This window comes from Macrobrachium rosenbergii, chromosome 41 (assembly GCF_040412425.1).
Source record: "Macrobrachium rosenbergii isolate ZJJX-2024 chromosome 41, ASM4041242v1, whole genome shotgun sequence".
Taxonomy (NCBI): domain Eukaryota; kingdom Metazoa; phylum Arthropoda; class Malacostraca; order Decapoda; family Palaemonidae; genus Macrobrachium; species Macrobrachium rosenbergii.
The window spans coordinates 80361069-80379753 of NC_089781.1; the positions used below are offsets into that span (position 1 = coordinate 80361069).

Below are 18685 nucleotides of genomic sequence, written 5' to 3' on the forward strand. Positions count from 1 at the left end.
TGCCTGATATATCCTGTGGAAAGGAAGGCCTAGAAAAGCCTCCTCTCAACTCTTTCTCAATCATGTAGTCTGACTAATTCTGGCAGTGTAAAGGAGAGAGTCCTCTATATCCTTAATAAGAGATAAATGAGATGCAAGGGCCACAGTGGCTTGGTCATAGCTACTTAAGAAATGTCTGCTTGACACAGTGGTTACCAGGAGAGTTTCTATTGATCTACCATCCTAGGAAAGTGATAAGATATAGTTAGTGATTTCCAGTGTAGCCCTCCAATTCGACTCAAGTTACAGACATAAGACAGAGTATCATCAGCATTACAAGAGCCTGAGAAGATGATAAATGGCTGGAATGGAGATTAGTCTGCCCACTGGTGGGAAATCACACCTCAGACTTAAGAGCCTTTTGAGGAGCCATTTTCATGTAGTTCAAGTTTAAAAGTGCTTCCCTATAGTCCTATGACTGATACCAGTAGCTTTCTCTGTTAATAACCTCAGAGGAAAAAAGGTCACAAATGTGACACTACATCTAAGGACTAACAGAATGTGCAGTGAACGCTCACACAGATAGACTGAATGGTGATACAGACCAAGGAAATCAACCCTTGCATACACAGTACCAATTGTGTCCTGAAACAGGGACTGAAGAACCTAGGGCTCTTTGTGAAACAAAATACTGTACAGCACTATACTACTAATTACCTCAATGACAGTACCCAATGACATTTCTAAACTTCCACAGGGATTCCTCTTATAGTTTACTTTTTTAACAAAAAGAGCAAACGAACTAGGAAAAAGTTTAAGTTTGACAGTTGAGAAGACTAAAGGGAAATGATGAAAACGGTGCAGCCGTGGCCAAAGAGATACTGCAAATTCTCTTTAGTAATGCTAAGTGAGCCACAAAAGTCACTAATAAATAACACCAAGGAGTCAAGCACTGGGACCTATGAGGCCATTCAGCGCTTAAATGGAAACTGACAAGAAAAAGTTTGAAAAGTGTAACAAGAGTAAAACCTCGCAGTTGCACTATCAATCAATTGTTAAGAGTGGGTGGAAAGTAAGATGGAAGAAAGAGAATATGAAAGGAGGTACAGTAAAAGAAATGATAGGGGTTGCAGCTAGGAGTTGAAGACACGCTGCAAAGAACCTTAGGTAATGCCTACAGTGCACCACAGAAGGTGCAATGACAGCAGTACCCCTACAGGGAGGCTTGTCAGGAGGAAATAATTTTAACGAGGTATGTCAAAATATCCAACACAAAATACACTGCATACAAATCTGTTTTAAGACTTACCTGTGGTCTAATAGGCTGGGGGGGTGTAGGATGCTGCATATACCTGCCAGCCATCATAGCTGCCGAGGGGTCACCCTCATACACAGCCCGGCTCCACTTCATCCACCTGCAAAGGTAAATAATCACAAAATTGTTCAAATAATGCACTCATATTGTTACATTAGTCTATATAAAAATTCAATTGTCTTATAAAACTATCTAATAACAAAAATAATTTTAAGTGTCAAATCCAGAGTTTCATTAGGAAAGCTGATTTGGTATGAAAAATACAGAACATATATAAGCTACCTCAACTGTAGTTTATACAGTTCATATATTACTAAACACAATAAATTTTTCTTGAGTTTATGACGTAAGTTTACATGAAAACATCTCCAATTTTGAGTCTAATCATGGAAACCCACCCCCTATTTTACACTTAAGCATTTCTAAAATTACCATCATGACCTCTAACACTGCAGCACAAAGTGGCTAGACTGAAATTCTGCCACTCCCATCTTTTCTGCGTTTCCATTTCCGCATGTGTCCAGCCTTCCATTTCACACTACTCATTTAGAAGAGTGAGTATTATAAAATGTGAAGAAGCCATCATATGAGCTGATGCTGCTAAGGGTGTGAAATCTGTCACAAAACAAAGTTCAGATAATTGAAGAAGTTGAGGAACTGTTTTTAATTTGTATAGCTGCGATAGAGTTCTGAGGAATGAATGCCGCTATAAGTAGCACTGAATAATTCACAGCCAGTCATGGGTGGTTTGAGAAATTCAAGACGTTGCACACAGTGTGGTGAGGCATAGGAAGGCTGCCAGTACTGACAAAGATGTTGCTGAAAAATATGTGAAAGGGTTCCAGTACCATGTAAAGGCTGAAGGTTTAGCTCCCCAACATGTGTTCAGTTATGATGAGGCAGGCCTATTTTGTAAGAAAGTGATAGACAGAACCTATATCACCAAAGAAAAGTCGCTGCTGGGGCACAAGTCAATGAAGGACAGACTAACTTTTGATCTGTGGTAATGCATATGGGGTTTACAGTTGTCTACCACTCAGAGAACCAAGAATTCTTAAGAAAAAATAATGTTATGAAAAATATATTACATGTGATAAAGAAGGATGACAGTAAGGCTGGGATAATCAAAGAATTTTTTATTGAGTAGTGAGTGAAGTGGCTGGCCCTGCCATCAACAAAGTAGCTTAAAAAGTGATTAAACTGCCTCTGAAGACCCATTTGTGATGAATATCGCTCCTGCTCATCCTCCAGGCTTGAAAGATAAATTGCTGCAGGAGTTTATAAAGTGAGGCTGTTGCCCCCTAAACATGACTCCTCATCCATTCTGCGGGTAAGTAGGGCATTCGAAATTTCTAGAAACTTTACACCAAAGCACTATTCCACAGGTGCTCTGCTGTGATCTCTAACACAACCTGACCCTCAGAGAATTCTGGAAGAACAACTTCAAAAGCCTCCACTGCATAAGCCTTATAGACAAAGCCTGGCAGGAAGTCTCTTATAAAACTCTAAGCTCTGCTTGGAAGAAATTGTGGCCAGATACTGTTGAAGGTAGGGGCTTTGAAGCTGAGCCTGTTGTAGAAAATATTGCATCTCTAGGCAAGTCTTGGAGGCGAGTGATGATGATGTGGCAGAGTTTCATAATTTTTCAATCACCTGCCTGACACACAATTCATGCCTGATTAATCTATTTTTCTGTTCGAAGATGGAAGAAATCTTATGTAGTGACGTTAAAAACGGTCACTGTAATCTTTAGAACATCATGTTATATTACTGCGTAAAACTATTTTCCATATAACAAAATTGACATGAACGAAACGAAGGGACAAAAAACGTCGTATCACAACCACTGACATAATACAGTGTTGCCACATTTCCACACCACCGACTTTTATGCTCGCCTAAATTTTAAAGTCATTTGACCCAGAGCTTTCCTTCAAAGTCTAAATATCATTTCCCGTAACTTCCCCTAAATTAATCACAATCACTTCTTACATTTGTTAAAACAATTTTAAATAGATTTAAGCTACCATAACTAAATGGAAACCTAAAGCTGCTGTCACTCTGCTGTCGCCTGCATTCGATGTGTCAATCAAGACATTGCTCGATCGACTTCTGCTGCTTCATGATTCAGTGAAAACAACCATTCTTTGATGACTCTTTATCCAGTCATTTTTATATATACAGTTATATAACTGTGCAAATGACCAAGCATATAGGTCAATGAATCATATAAGACACTAATACCTCTGACCATAATAAACCCCTAAAAAGTGTGGAAATTTTTTCCACACCTGGTGTGGCAGACCTTAAATCAAGACCCCACTTCTGCATCAAAACTTCCACACCGGAGCCCACATTTCCACGTTTTTGCAACAATAGGAGACAGCTATCACTAGTAGTATCGCATAAACATACTGTAGTCCTTATATTATCATTGCAAAATAAAGGTGATGGTGCTTGAACGATTCCATTTGTTAAATTTTACAGAAAGCATTGGAAACTCACAAAATGCTATCAAAGATAAAAAAAATATGATAGCCTTAATAGTGTGAGCCCTGCGACCTCACTCTATTGTTACTGATGTCGTGATTTATCAGTCAAACTCAGCTGTTTTGTCACGCCCTTCCCATTCACGATGGATCCTCTGCCTGGCAAAGAAACATCCCTTGCTCAGCAAGAGGCAATTACTGCACTGCACTTGGTGCAAGTTCCTGTTAGAGAGATGTCACGAAGGCTTAATATACAGAACAGCAAAGTTTAGAAGGCAGGCCTAGAAGTGGAACTCCTTGAACCACCACAAGAAAGCAAGACAATATGATTGTTGCGGCTGTCAATTAACAACTGTTTACACCAGTTGTTGTAAAACAGCAGCTTGGACTGCAAATGTGTGCAGACTGTGTGGAATAGGTTGCAAGGGGCAGGAATGTATAATAGGATTCTGGCAAGGAAACCATTGCTAACGCAACAGCATAAAGACGAAAGGATGGGATTTGCCCTGCAATATCTTCCAGAAGATGCTTCGCTCTGGGATTCAGTTATTTTCTGATGCAAAAATCTTCATATCTGATGCGCATGGACAGCTTCATTGTTGGCACCCAAATAAAACTAGGTGAGCCTAGTGAAATTTAAGTTGACTTATTCATAAAATATGAAGCATGCCCCTTGCCTTTAATATCAACTTGTTTATTCCTATCATAAACTGATATGTAGAACATACTTGAGTGCATTACGTTATATATAAAAAACTAATGCAATTCAACTACAAAAGGGAAAATAATACATAGTTTATTGCAAGATGAAAAAAGAAACTTTTGTTATTTTGTCTTTATTACTGTATATATCCTAGACCTAAAGCTGAGAAATGATCAATAACTATATGTTTTTGACCGTTCACACAAGAATTATCTGTGTTTAATGGGGATTACGCTGCACAGTTATCTTCATATAGTTGTCTTGATGTATAATTTCAATTCATACCTACAGACTATTAGAAACCATTATAATTTTCATTTATGGAGTATAATTCATAAGATAGGTCTAATGTTATAAGAGATATAAAAATAGAAGAAAATATGTCTTTGTAAAGTTGTAGACCTACTGTTCTCTCTTTTTTTTGTATAACTATATTCTATTGAATTGTCTATTAGTTGAAAAAACATTTTCTATCGACAGATATACTGAAAATAACATCGCGCCTTCAAGGAGTAGTGGCAGAATATCATCTGGGTTATGGGGATGGATGGCTGCCAATGGATCGGTAGGGCTAATTGCCATTGATGAGCGTTTCTGAACACAAATCAGTATATCAAAATTTTACAGGAAATTTTAGTACCCACAGTTCGAAAACTAATATTGCCGTATCCCATAGTAATATATATATCCATGGACAATTTTGAGGTCCACCATACAAAGGCTGTGAAGCAATGGTTCCAGCAAAATTCAGACATCGTTTGAATCGACTGGCCTGCCAAGTCTTCAGATCTGAACCCAATAGAAAATTTATAGGCCTACCTGACCCAACAATGGGGTGTTAAGCGTGCTAAGACCAAAGAGAACCTTATAAAGCAAGCAATAGATATTTGGGAAAACTTAAGACCAAAGAGGGGAGCAGCAAACATTTGCGAAGTCCTCATTGCATCAACGCCAAATAAGACGTGTGCTAAATGCACGAAGATCCTATACAAAGTTTTAATGGGTTATGCTGCCTTTTCATATAATATGACTCATTTTAGTCTCGTTAGTTTAACAGTGTTATTTTGTATCTGACTTCATTTCAGCTCATTTACTTCTCTAACATTTTCCTTATTCATGTGAATCTATACGTACTTATAGGCCTATGTTATGACTGAAGTCCTGCTTAATTCATCTCTCTCTCTCTCTCTCTCTCTCTCTCTCACACATATATATATATATCTAACCTGCTAATATGGATATGTTTATTTTCATTTGTTTGTTAGCTTTACTCCATATTTGACTGCATTACAACTTCATGGAGATACACACACACACACACACACACACACACACACACACACACACACACACACACATATATGGCAGTAGGTCTAGGCATACATGTAAAACCGATTCTAATTCATTTCTATTTAGAAGAAATGAATACCTAGTGTAAGATTAACTCAAGAATGCTTTTATGAAAGTAAGCCTTTCGTCTTAATGTATTTTTCAGCTTTGACTCCCACAGCTTTCCAACGTGTGCGGATGAAGCAGGATGACATACAAGGAATTAGATTAACTGTATTTGTCTGATTTCTTATGTTTGCTTTTCGACGTGAGATAGCTCAATCTGAGTAAATTAAGTTAAGCAATAATGAATAGGATAAGAACAAAGGAGAACACGGTCAATAAAAAAGAATAACAGGAATAATTAAATAAAGCAGACTAATATAGATATTGTCGATTTAAATATTCATTCACATTATTTATCAGAGAGAGTATACTGCTGAAAATAGACCTACTGCAGGCTAATCAGGTGTCAAAATCAGAAGTCAAATTTAGGTCTAATAAATGTCATGCCAATTATTTTATTGATCAAAGGACAAATTTAGTTGAATTACACTTTGCTATTAAAGAATACTGACAGGCTTAATGTATTATTTATCGGCTGTAGGTAACGAACGACGACACCCCAGTACTGTACGATACATTGGGTCATCGTCAAGACTCGAGCAGAAGCAAAGTCAAATTCCAAATGCTTAAGCTGTCATGATTGAAAAGTAAATAATCTGGCACCTGCATATGGCAATATTTCCGTAACGAACAATGAATAAAGAAACTACAGTATGCCAAGTCTTCTTTGGTCAACTGTACAATGCTGTACTATAACCTTTAAAAAATGACATTTTTATAGTAAAATAAAGTTTTATATATACTTACCAAGTAATTACATTGCTGTTAGTCCCTACTTTTCACAGCAGCTTAAGTGTTAAAATTTCACGGTAGCACTATTGTTTTGGTGTAGGTAACACACCCAGCCCACTTTCGGGAGGAACAGGTACAACTGGCTCAGGTATTAAATTCGTTCATGCATAATGTCCATTAGAGGGGAAGTGGGAGGGCTCCAATCATGTAATTACTTGGTAAGTATATATAAAACTTTATTATAAAAATGTAATTTTTATATAAATAACTTACCAAGTAATTACATTGGTGAATCCCACAGAGAAAGGAGGTGGGATACATGGACACAAACTACTAAAAAACACTAAGTAATGGGGATGAATTTGAAACAGATACGTAGCCAGCATTGGACAATGCTTGTTGTAACCTTACCTGCTGAGAGAGCTACCGCAGACAGGTACTGCCTCTGGTCTGTGCTCGTCATCAATCTGTACTTGTGCAGCAGTAAAGCTGAGAATCACCTCTACTTTAGTGGGTGCTTTGCTGCCAAGAGTACTCTGATGGTTGCCAAAGTGTTATAAAAAGTATTTGCCCTTGCCCTGGGCGCAGGACAAAAAAATTTTTTTCAACCGAATATTGTTACCTAAACCTTACATAAAATACCAAACCCAACCAAAAGGAGATAATGACTGGTGGGTACTCCAGGTACATAGTACCCCCAGGCTCCTATAACTCAATCACCTAAAATCAAGACAAGGAGACTGAAAAAAGGAGACATGCTCCTACCCTTCCTTGCCCAGTACCAAGCCAGCCACGGAGAACGGTCCTAATGTACTGCAGTTTTCATAAGTGGTTTCTACATCATGCAAATAATGAGAGGCAAAACAGATCTGCACTTCCACTACGTAGTTTAAAGCATAGCCAAGAGTGACAGATTGTGTTTAAAAGCCAGTAAAGTGGTGACCAGCCGGACTTCGTAGGCTTTAACTTTTAACAAAGGTAAGGCCTCTTCCTGAATTCCCTTGTGGGATTCAGAGATCACTTCTCTAAGAATGAAGGATAACGCGTTCTTCGACGTAGAACGAGACGGGTTCTTTACAGAACACCAGAGGTTACAAGAGGAGCCTCTGATGCTCTTAGTCCTCTCCAGGTAACATTTTAAGGCTCTGACCGGACAGAGAACTCTCTCCTGGTCTGTAGGTTCCAGGATATCTGTAAGGTTCTTGATAGAGAACGAATGGGGCCAAGGATTGGCTGGGGTTTTGTTCTTTGCAAGAAACCCAACATGTACACTGCATCACCTTGTGAAAAGCCAACCTGCTTGTCCAAGGCCTGTAATTCACTAACTCTTTTGGCTGTCGCTAGAGCAGCCAAAAAGTCTTCCTCGTTAGGTCTCTCAAGGAAGATGTATGAAGAGGCTTGAAGGGAGGCCCTGAGAGCCAACGAAGCACGACATCTAGGTTCACAAGAATAGAAGGCGGTCTGTGTTCCCTTGAAGTATCGAAAGATTTAATCAAGTCACTAAGATCCTGACTTGTTGCAAGATCCAAATCTATGTGCCTAAAGACAGAATTGAGAATGGATCTACTGTATACTGTAGTCTTTAATAGTCAAAGTCGCTAGTCCCCAAGAAGACTTCAGGAAGATTAAAAAATCAGGTATTTGAACTAAAGTGGTCTCAGGAGATGAGATACTGTGTCTGACACCAGTCAAGAAAAACTGACCACTTAGCCTAGTAGTCGTTGGCTGAAGATTGCCGTCTACAGTTGGCAATAGCCTTCGCAGCTGCCTTTGAAAATCCTTTTGTTCTGACAAGTTTCTTGGCATTCTGAAGCCTGTCAGAGCGAGAGTGGACAAACCTTGAGGATAGCGGAGGAAATGAGGTTGTTTGAGAAGACTTCGATGCTGTGGAAGAAGTCTTGGGAAGTCCATTAAGAGGCTTAGAATGTCCAGGAACCATTGCGCCCAAAACGGGGCCACTAGCATCATCGACGAGTTGCTGTGAGATTGAAACTTGTTGATGACTTCCCTCACCATACTGAATGGTGCGAAAGCATAAGTCCAGGTTGGACCAGTCCTGGAGCATTGCATCTGTTGCCCAAGCCAGGGGGTCCAGAGCTGGCGAGCAATACAGGGGAAGACGATGATTCTTCGACGTCACAAACATGTCTATCAACGGCTTCCCCCACCAATTCCACAGGTTGATGCACACCTGCGGATTCAGCATCCACTCTGTTGGTAGGGCCTGTTTGTAGCAACTCAAGTCATCTGCAAGAACGTTCATCTTGCCCTGAATGAAGTGGAGAACAATCCGAGTATGGTTGTTCTGGGCCCAAATGAGAAGATCTCTGGCCGCCTAGCAAAGAGATAAAGAGTGCGTGCCTCCCTGGTTCCTTGTGTAGGCCAGCACCATCATGTTGTTCAAGTGGACTGCAATTATTTTGTTGTTTGTCATTGAAGCAAAATGCTGGAGAGCCAGGTCTATCTCTTTCAGCTCCTTTACACTGACCATGCCCATGCAACTTCCAAGTCTGGTAAATGAGCTCCCGATCCCAGGTCTGAAGCATCTGAGAACAAGGTTAGGCTTGGGTCCAGAGGGAATAAAGACTTCCCTACCAGGAATCTCTCTTCTCTCAGCCACCACTGAAGGTCCTCCTTGATTTCGGGAGTAACGGGGAAGACAAATGAATCCAGAGATGTCTTCCTGCACCAGCTGGCCTATAGGAAGAACTGCAGGGGTCTGGAGTACACTCTCCCTAACGACACAAACTTCTCTGTGGACGAAAGGGTGCCCTTGCAAGAGGCTCATCCACTCTTTGGCTGAGCAGGAAGGAAGAAGGAGAAATTTCTGAATCGTCTGCAGGCAGGAAAGAATTCTCTACGACGGAAACACCAGAAAACTCCGAGAGTCGCTCATCATCCCTAAATAGACAGTCAACTGAGTCGGGACCAGTTGTGACTTGGAAAAGTTGATCAGAAGGCCCAGATCCTGGACAAGGGAGAGAGTCTTCTGTAAGTCCTCCATGCAACAGTTTCTCGATGGGGAGTGTAGGAGCCAGTTGTCGAGATACAGGCAATTATTGATGCCCATCAAATGTAGCCACTTTGCTATTGGGGCAAGAACCCTGGTGAAGACCTCTGGGGCTGTTGAAAGACCGAAACAGAGGCTCAAAACTGGTAAATCCTGCCTTGGAACACGAATCTCAAGTACTTTCTAGATTCTGGGTGGACTGGAATGTGAAAGTATGTACCCTCCATGTCTCTCGTAACCATCCAATCCTCTTGATGAATGGAGGACAGCACTGACTGATTGGTTTCCCTCCTGAATTTCGTGGTCTTTATGAAAAAATTCTGCGCACCCAAGTCCAGGACAGGTCTCCACCCTCCCGATGACTTGGGTACAATGAAGGTCGTTGTAAAACCCCTTCGAGTTCACGTCTTTCATAACGTCTATAGCAGCGCCTGGCCCCACTTTTTTTTTTTTGAGCAGAGAGATACCCTCCTTTGACAAGGCCAAAAACCTTTGTGAGCCTACAGAGTAGGCTGTTAAGTTGATGGGCGCTGAAGCCAGTGGGGGCTTTGCGTTGAATGGGATTGAGTACCCTTCTCTCAAAACTTCTATCACCCATGGTTCTACACTCTTGACTTCCCATTTCCTCCAAAAATGGAGAAGTCTTGCTCCACCATCACATGGAGGACTGGATCCTCACTTACTAGAAGAGAGTCTGGTAGATGACTTGATGACCGTGTGCACAGCACGGGGCTTGGTACTTGGTCGGGACTGATACCCTGCTGTGCCGCCACGAAAAGGCTGCTGCTGCTGCAAAGGAGAGTCCACCCTTATACTAAAGGTGCCGCAGGTGTCCGAATTGGCTGCTTTGGGCGTTTCGTGGACTGTGTTAGCAAGTTCTGGGCAGTCTTCTTCTGAAACTCTGAAAATACATGCTCCAGAGTAGCTCTGGGAAACATCTATCTCGGTCCAATGGGGTGAAGAGCAGAGACGATTTCTGAGAAGGAGTGACTACCTTAGTGACAAACGAACACCCCAGTTCCCTCTTCTTCAATACGCATAAGGCAAAGAGAGCAGTCAATACTTGCGATCCATCACGAACCGTCTTGTCCGCACAGGCTAAAATTTCTAGCCAGTCTGCAGTAAAATTGTCCGGTAGAGCTGTGCAATCTTCAATGTTCTTTGTCAAAGCTCCCTCTGTCCAATCAAGGAAGCTGAACATTTTGAAGACTTTGAATAAGTTGTTCACTAAATGATCCAGCTCCATTGACGAAAAGCCTAGATCGAAGAAGAAGCTAAGTCCTTTTGCTCTTGCACTGTAGCCGAAGGTTTCTATAAAAGGCTCAAGATGCTATCGAGACGACGATGAATCGGTTCCAGAGAGGAATCTTGCGCAACCGGAACGCTGACACTAGTCGAAACTGGCTGTGTTGGACGATCAAAGGCAGTGGTATGAGATGTTAAACGCCTGTCAGGATGTGGCGCCAAATGAAGCGGTAAGTGCAGCAACTGAGTCTGGCGAGACTTCACAGGAGACATATGACGATCAGGTGCCAAACGATAGTCGGAGTGCTCAGCTCGGAGAGCGCGCTCACCTCCACTCGGGAGCTAAAAATCCACTGGTTTTCGAAGGCTATCGAATGTCTGAAACAAATGGTAGTATCAACAACTGGCTACCAGACACCAGACGAGCGATCACCCACAATGCTGTCTGCCCTCACTGTGCACTTGGCCAACACTGAACGCATCCCTACTGGGCGCGTGGCTGACACTGCCTGATCAGTGCTCTTCTTAGGTGAGTGTTGCAGTATAAACAACTCAGGAGACATCGGGGCATCTTCTTGGTCCCAGAAGCTGAAAGAAGGTTCAGGACTCCGAACCAGATCTCTGGAATGCTTACAAGGGAGTGGAGGAACGTGTTCAGGAGCTGTTGACCTTTTCAACTATCTGGAAACCTCGGAAAAGAGCCGACTGCGCCTCCTATCCACGCTGGAATTGGGACCACTCAACGATAAAGCGTGCACATCCACTCGGACACCTTTCCAATGGCCGTCTGGCGAATCCTGGGAACGGTCAACAGGCTTGATTGAGAGGGCAACTACCCGTGGGCAAACCCCACCAGCCTCCCTTGGACGTTTGGTGTGTCTCCTCCCAGCTTTAGGGGAGTTTGACAGGGACCTAGGTCTAAGAGCGTCAGTGGGATGTGATGGGGGGCAACTACCCGAGGGCAAACCCCACTGACCTCCCTTGGATGTTTGGTTTGCCTCCTCCCAGGTTTAGGAAAGTTTGACAGGGACCCAGGTCTAGGAGTGTTGGCAGGACAAGTAGCCACCTCCTCCACTGACACGGCACTTTTTGTATTCAATTGATTCATCAAGATCTTAATTGAAGCACCCACTTGGGTTATGGTATTTACAATAATGTGAAATTTCTTATCTACTCAGGCTTCGAGGTAGGGAGCCAGGTAAAGGAGTTACAGGTAAAGATTGAGGACTTGGAATAGGGGAAAAACTGTCATAGGAGTCGAAAGGACAAACACCTCTGGAGTCATTCTCCCTCTGTCTCTGTAAAGTCTCGCTAAATGAGAATTTAAAGTCTTCCATTTCCCCTGATCCCACTCCTTACACTCATCACAGTTAATGTCAGGTGAACAATTTTGTCCTCTACAGGAGGTGCAGATAGTATGAGCATCATACTTAGCAGATGCCAGTCTTGTCTTGCAGCCCTTGCTGCAATACCCAATACTATGAGCACTCGAGTCTGACATATCCAGTCACAATTAAGGTAAAAAGCTGATTGGTGGTACCAAAAACTACAATGTACTTAACCAAATTCGGCAATGTCCACAAACAACTGGTGAAAACAAATCAAAACAAACGCTACCCAGCGACCGATGTTCAGTCGATGAGCGGCAGGAATGAACTGAATACCTGAGCCGGTTGTACCTATTCTTTCCCGAAAGTTGGCGGGGTCCATTACCTACACCAAAACAGTGCAAGCGCTACCTCGAAATTTTAAAACTTAAGCTGCTGCGAAAAGTAGGAACTAATAGCAATGTAATTACTTGGTAAGTTACTTATATAAAATGTAATATTACACTTGTTTGTTCTTTATTTTCTTTTACATTCTTCTGTTTTCTCTACTACATATACATACATTAATTTATACTTTTTGTTTGATGTTCCTAAAACAATCTGTGTCTAGGCTACATTCTTTTTACCTACTAGATTATCCTCTATTGTACTTTTTACTTCTAATTCCTCGATTAGATTAGTTTTGTACCAAGTTTACATAATGGATTGCTAGTTATCATTCATTTCTCACAAATTTACATAGACACAGAATATGGACATCAGAGGAATGATCATAAGCTGGAGACACACTGCACAAGGGTGAAGCATATGCAGACTTTAAAATGGTGATTATAATATATATATGTAAAAAAATTTACTCATTATTAACCCTTTGAATGACGTCAAGCAAATCTCAGCCCTTGAATCAGCTGACAGAAAATGTCATCAGTGAAAAAAATAACAGTAAATTTACTGTTATGACATCTGGACTGCTGGGGAATGGTTTAACTATCTTCCCCATGCAAGTATGAGCTGTTAAATGACAATTACTAAACCAGTCCAAAATGGAAAATCATAAAAAGTTGTCCTTCTTTCTCATGATTCTTTATAAACAATAACAGCCATAAATAGTTAGAATACTGTACATATGTATATCAATAGAACAGAAATTTTTTCATGGTGCAAAAGGCCTATAAATCTATGCTCAAAGACTATCAATCTATATAAAGTTTTTTAAAACATATTAATTTATAAAGATTACAGAAATTTATGTTTTCAGCTAACTTGAAGACACCATTCTGACAAAATAAACTTACAAGATACTACACTAACAATTTGCTGCCTTCAAAATATGACCGCAACCAGCATTTTATCATGAAAATGAAGTTCATGAAATTTACAAATTTGCATGAAGCAAATACAAACATTATCTCTATGCATAAGAAATAAGCCAGAACAGTATGTTTTACCACAGATGAGTTTGGATATCCACAAATATCTCACGGGGCTAATATAACAAATAGATGGGCAAGATTTATTCCTAAACAGGAAGTCTTCTGCCTCATCTGCTAAAGACCTCAAAATTTTATTTTGTATGCTGTGCTTGTAAGCCAAATATGCCTGGAAACTGAAGGAGCTTTATGGATGGTGATAACTGCAAGTTTAAGAGAAGTTGCAGTATTCTTTCAAAGTTCCAGTTATTCATTTTAGTTTAATTACTGTATTTAAAGCTACTCACTTTGTAAATTTCATGTTTTTATATATACAGCTTTAAATGGAAGCTTACCAATCAAACCGCTGGCCTTTTGGCTTATTCAGCTAAAATATGGGCAGACTTTTGGGTATAAAAACAATAAAAGCAATGATTTACACTTCATATGAACACACTAAATACATCATTCACATCTTAATTTTACTACAAAATAAACAAGACAACTTCACTCTTACCTACCGTTTGTAATTTATCTTTGGAACCAATTGCAAAGAGTTAGGATGAATGATTCTATGGCGGTGCCATCTAGGGCCAGTCGGACTGAAAATAACCAATATCATAAGTACAGTGTTGGTACAGAACACTGAAACTTATATAAGTACTTACAAGTGTCAATATTTAACAGTACACAAAAACCAAGGACTTTAAAATTAACACCTAAATTAACAAACTACTGTGTTTGATACATATGGCATACTGCAAATTTTTAAGAACTGTCATCTACTGCTATAATGAGTTGCATGGCTTATTGGGGCCAGCATACAACTTTTAACTAAAATATTAACTATTGTTTAGAAATACAACACTTTCAAGTATATGTTTTGAAGTATCAAATATTTCTATTCTGATATTACAGTTTTTAAGTCAATGGCATACCATAACTGTGGCTACTATTTTAAAAACAGACAGATACTGTAGCTGTAACAGTGTTCCATTTTTGTACAGTATATTCAAATAATGTTCCATAAATGGCACAGTATATATATTATATATATATATAAACATATAAATACTATACATATATATATACACATACAGATATATAATATATATATATATATATATATATATATATATATATATATATATATATATATATATATATATATATATATATATATATATATATATATATATATATATATATATATAAATATATATATATATATATATATATATATATATATATAATATATATAAATTATGTGTATACATGTACAGTATTTATGTTTGTGTGCATAATCTGTGATATTATATATATATATATATGATATATATATATATATATATATATATATATATATATATATATATATATATATATATATATATATATATATATATATATATATATATAATATTGTGCATGTGTGTTACATATAAACACTTCAACACATCTCAACTTCTAATAATTGTCTGCCTATAAAGTACTTGGTACTATTCTCTATTCCTCATGACTTAATGTATCTCTTTCATTTTGATGACTTGCTCCACTTTATTTACATTTACTTTTTGCTACAATTTGCTTTTGGGGAATACTGACAGCTGACTGTATCAAAACTGTGTACTGTTATTACATTTACTGTATATAATTAATGTAATTTCTTTATCCTTTCACTAAGTTTACAATACAGAAAACTATTAACATTTATTTATCAAAGCATTCAATGAATTCATCTTCTTACAAAACCGAAGATTTACACAAAAGTGCTAATTTGTAACAGTTACATTTCACTGGTGACAATTTTTCTTCATACCAATCAACTTTTCTAGCCCTTTAGCCTGTAAAAGGGCTATGTCAAAGAATATCTTTTATATAACAAACCACTTTAAGTCATCATGACTATCAGTCAAAATTTCCCACATTTCAATTCTTAAGTCACTGTACTTGTGATGACAACATCAATGGCATTCTTCACCCCTGTTCCTCCTAAAAAGTCAACTACTTCATACTTTTTGATGCCCTTTCAAATGGCTTTCTTCACCTTAAGGAAGGCATTAAGTATCTTGGTCAAGTCTTTAAATACTGTCTAATATATCTTTCATCCTGCTCTTACTGATTAATAAGCCTTATCCATTCCATTCGTCTGATGAGCTTGACAACTGGTTATTTAACTGACTTTCCTTGAGTTGTAGTAACTGCTTATCCTCTGTACATCACCCCTATTTTCAAAGGACTTGCTATATATGACCTGACCAAAAATCATACTGTACCTCAAAGAGGCCATAAAGATCAGATGACCATCAAAAAAGTTATGCAAAGATTTCACACCATGTTTCATCTGGTAAGCATGAGAATATCGGACAAGACACTGTTCATTTAGAGGCCTCGAAGCTGACCATCACATTTTGTGATCAGACCATATCGGATGGGAGGTAACCATCCCACTATGAATCTAATCAGCAACAAGTGCAATGCAGTCAGTGTCTTCCCCAACTTTCTCAGTAAAAACATCAGTAAACTTATGGTTTATAATAATGAAGTAAGTCTTTTCTATCACTTTTTTTAATATCAAGAAAACTTAGGCATAGGGTAAACAATATTTCCAATTATATTAAATCTGTTTTATTAATTTTTAATTTACTTAAAAAGGCACATGTTCTAACCTATTCTGCCCTTATTAGTTGTTAGGAAATTAGGAGGACCAAATTTTTGGATATACAGAAAAGTTAGGTTTCAAGTCTAAAAATTACCATACTTCGTTCTTGGTAGGTTTCCGTTGCAAGAAATTATCCTGTCAACACAAACTTCCACAATTTTGAAGGTTGACTGACACTGTACTTCAGTTAGTAAGGAATGTTAACTGTGACTGATGTCATTTTAATATCAAATTTAACCTAGACATGAATGTTAGTTTCCCTTATCATCTAAATGTTGCCTATGTGACTGAGTGTAAATATGCCAGCAATCATGGCAGTGCACAATAATAATAAACATATTTTAACTTTTATCACATTTATAAAATAAATCCTGATACTGTACTCAGTAGTTTTCTTTGGCACTGTGTAAGATTCAATTTTCATGTCTGCTATAATGAAGATGCTTGGTCCCCTCCAAATGATGTTGTACTGTACTTTGAAACAGCAAGAAATGTAGACCTTCTATTGAAAGGTTGCCAATTATACTTCACACCAACAGATGATATGAATTTCTCCTTGTCACTTAGGTTATCACTGTGCTAAACTAAATTCATCAAATGAAGACCTAACCTACAATAATTTATGGGAGATTGCTACGATAACACTGCATTCACCTTTGGGAGATATATTTTTATATATGAATGCAATAATTGGCACCCTACATTAAAATGGGTTACCTAAGGTAAGTTAGGATGCATCCTTATATTATGGCCTGGTTTGCAAACCACCCCAAACACACAGTCTGGTAGGATCTGGTACGCTAAGTTAGGTTAGGTTAGGATGTCTCCCTGTAATTTACTTTATGACTCACAATGCCCTTGGTAAGGTTCAGGTGGCCCAAAGGCAAGTAGGACCCACCACCCTTGGTTAGGTTAGGTTCGGTTCGAGAAGAAAAAGTAGAATACCTAATGTTAATGACCTTATGAAAACTTGTTCTTTATTTGTTTTGGAAGTGATTTGTTTATAGCCATGCACCAACTGCTAATCTTTGATTTTGGAATTCTTTACCATTAGGGTTTGTGAAATTTACTAATTTTTAGTTTTCTGCACTACATAAATATCAGTTTCCCATAAGTGTCACCGCCATAATTGTTATAAAGCTTAGACTACATGATCTGCAGTAAAACAATTAAGCCCATAAATAGCTTGCACTAACAATGGGCTAATAGTCAGAAATACATAAACTACATGATAGCCTAAGCTGTCTGAAATATATATACTTCTGGTATCTGTTGATAAATAAAAGTATCATGGTTCCACCATGAATATTATGTATATATAAATATTCAATTTTTAATTGCCTTTACATATGGTATAGGGTAGGCACAGGGTAGCTGTAAATTCACTCGAGCGAAGCCAACAGCAGACCCATAGGCCTGAAACCAAATCTACACGCAGACTGCAGGAGAAACATCATCTTCGGCCCAACCTATTCACAAACTAAACCAATGGAATACTTCTATAGAATGAGGGCATCCAACTAAGCATGAACCTTGCCTACCCTACGGTAGAGGGGTACACTACCCAACCAAACCCATAAGACTGGCAACCGTCATTAGCAGGCCTTAGTTATCGTGCAAGGTAATTAATTAACAAAGTCATAATCTATTCTAGTACCTCTTAAAGACTAGGTAAGCTCATTTTAAGTCAAGGTGCCACCTGACTGATAGGAAATGATCTGGCAGGGTTGCACGAGGGCAAATTGCTACGGGTGAACAACCCGTTTACTATGTGTGACAGAGATCTATCGAGTGACAACACACGAACTCTCGTCCCCATACCTTTAATGACGTATCCCTCGGTGAAACAGGGTTGTGTGTACGATGGCGACCCTGCTGTGATGGTAAATTAACAACGGTTCTCTGTCATTAGTCCCGGAACATGGCGCTGGAGTCAACAAATTGCAAGGGAAACATCGCTTTTACTCGTCTTATCTCGCACAATACAGCGTGATTCGCTATGGTAAACCCCCTTTACACTCCACAAAGACCCAGTTGCTCAACAAAAGGAATCATTCACCCTGGCGGAATCCTAGGATTTTAGAAATAAATGAACAAAAACAACAAAGTTATCCTTTGGTACATCATTTGGCCATAAACGACAGCTGTGACAAACGGAATGCGCAAAGGTGATTTTTATTTAGTCTGTTTACATTTTTTTGTACAGATAATTGACACGTTGTCTTTATGGTATCAAGAAGTTCACATATTTTATCAAATAACATCCAAAAATTATAACTCACAGAGAGAAAACCTGTGAAATATAGTTTCTGCTAAAGAAATTCTTCTTCTTTCGTTTTATTCATGGTAGGTTATACA

At 38.9% G+C, this 18685-nt stretch overlaps 1 protein-coding gene across 12 annotated transcripts in view; it reads right to left on the bottom strand.

The window, feature by feature from the left end:
• The window catches only part of pum (pumilio), a 393939-nt gene extending 375522 nt beyond the window's left edge, over positions 1 to 18417 (bottom strand). For 2 of the 12 annotated variants that reach the window (XM_067084468.1, XM_067084466.1), the window contains exons 1-3: positions 18149 to 18417; positions 14187 to 14267; positions 1289 to 1394 (exon numbers count right to left, since the gene is read on the bottom strand). In XM_067084468.1, the coding sequence (XP_066940569.1) occupies positions 1289 to 1390 (102 nt within the window). In that variant the 5' untranslated portion in view covers positions 1391 to 1394; positions 14187 to 14267; positions 18149 to 18417. Of the gene's footprint in view, positions 1 to 1288; positions 1395 to 14182; positions 14268 to 18148 lie in introns of all 12 variants that reach the window. The other 10 variants (XM_067084462.1, XM_067084459.1, XM_067084470.1 and 7 more) reach the window with 8 other exon arrangements.
• Positions 18418 to 18685: the final 268 nt, after the last annotated feature.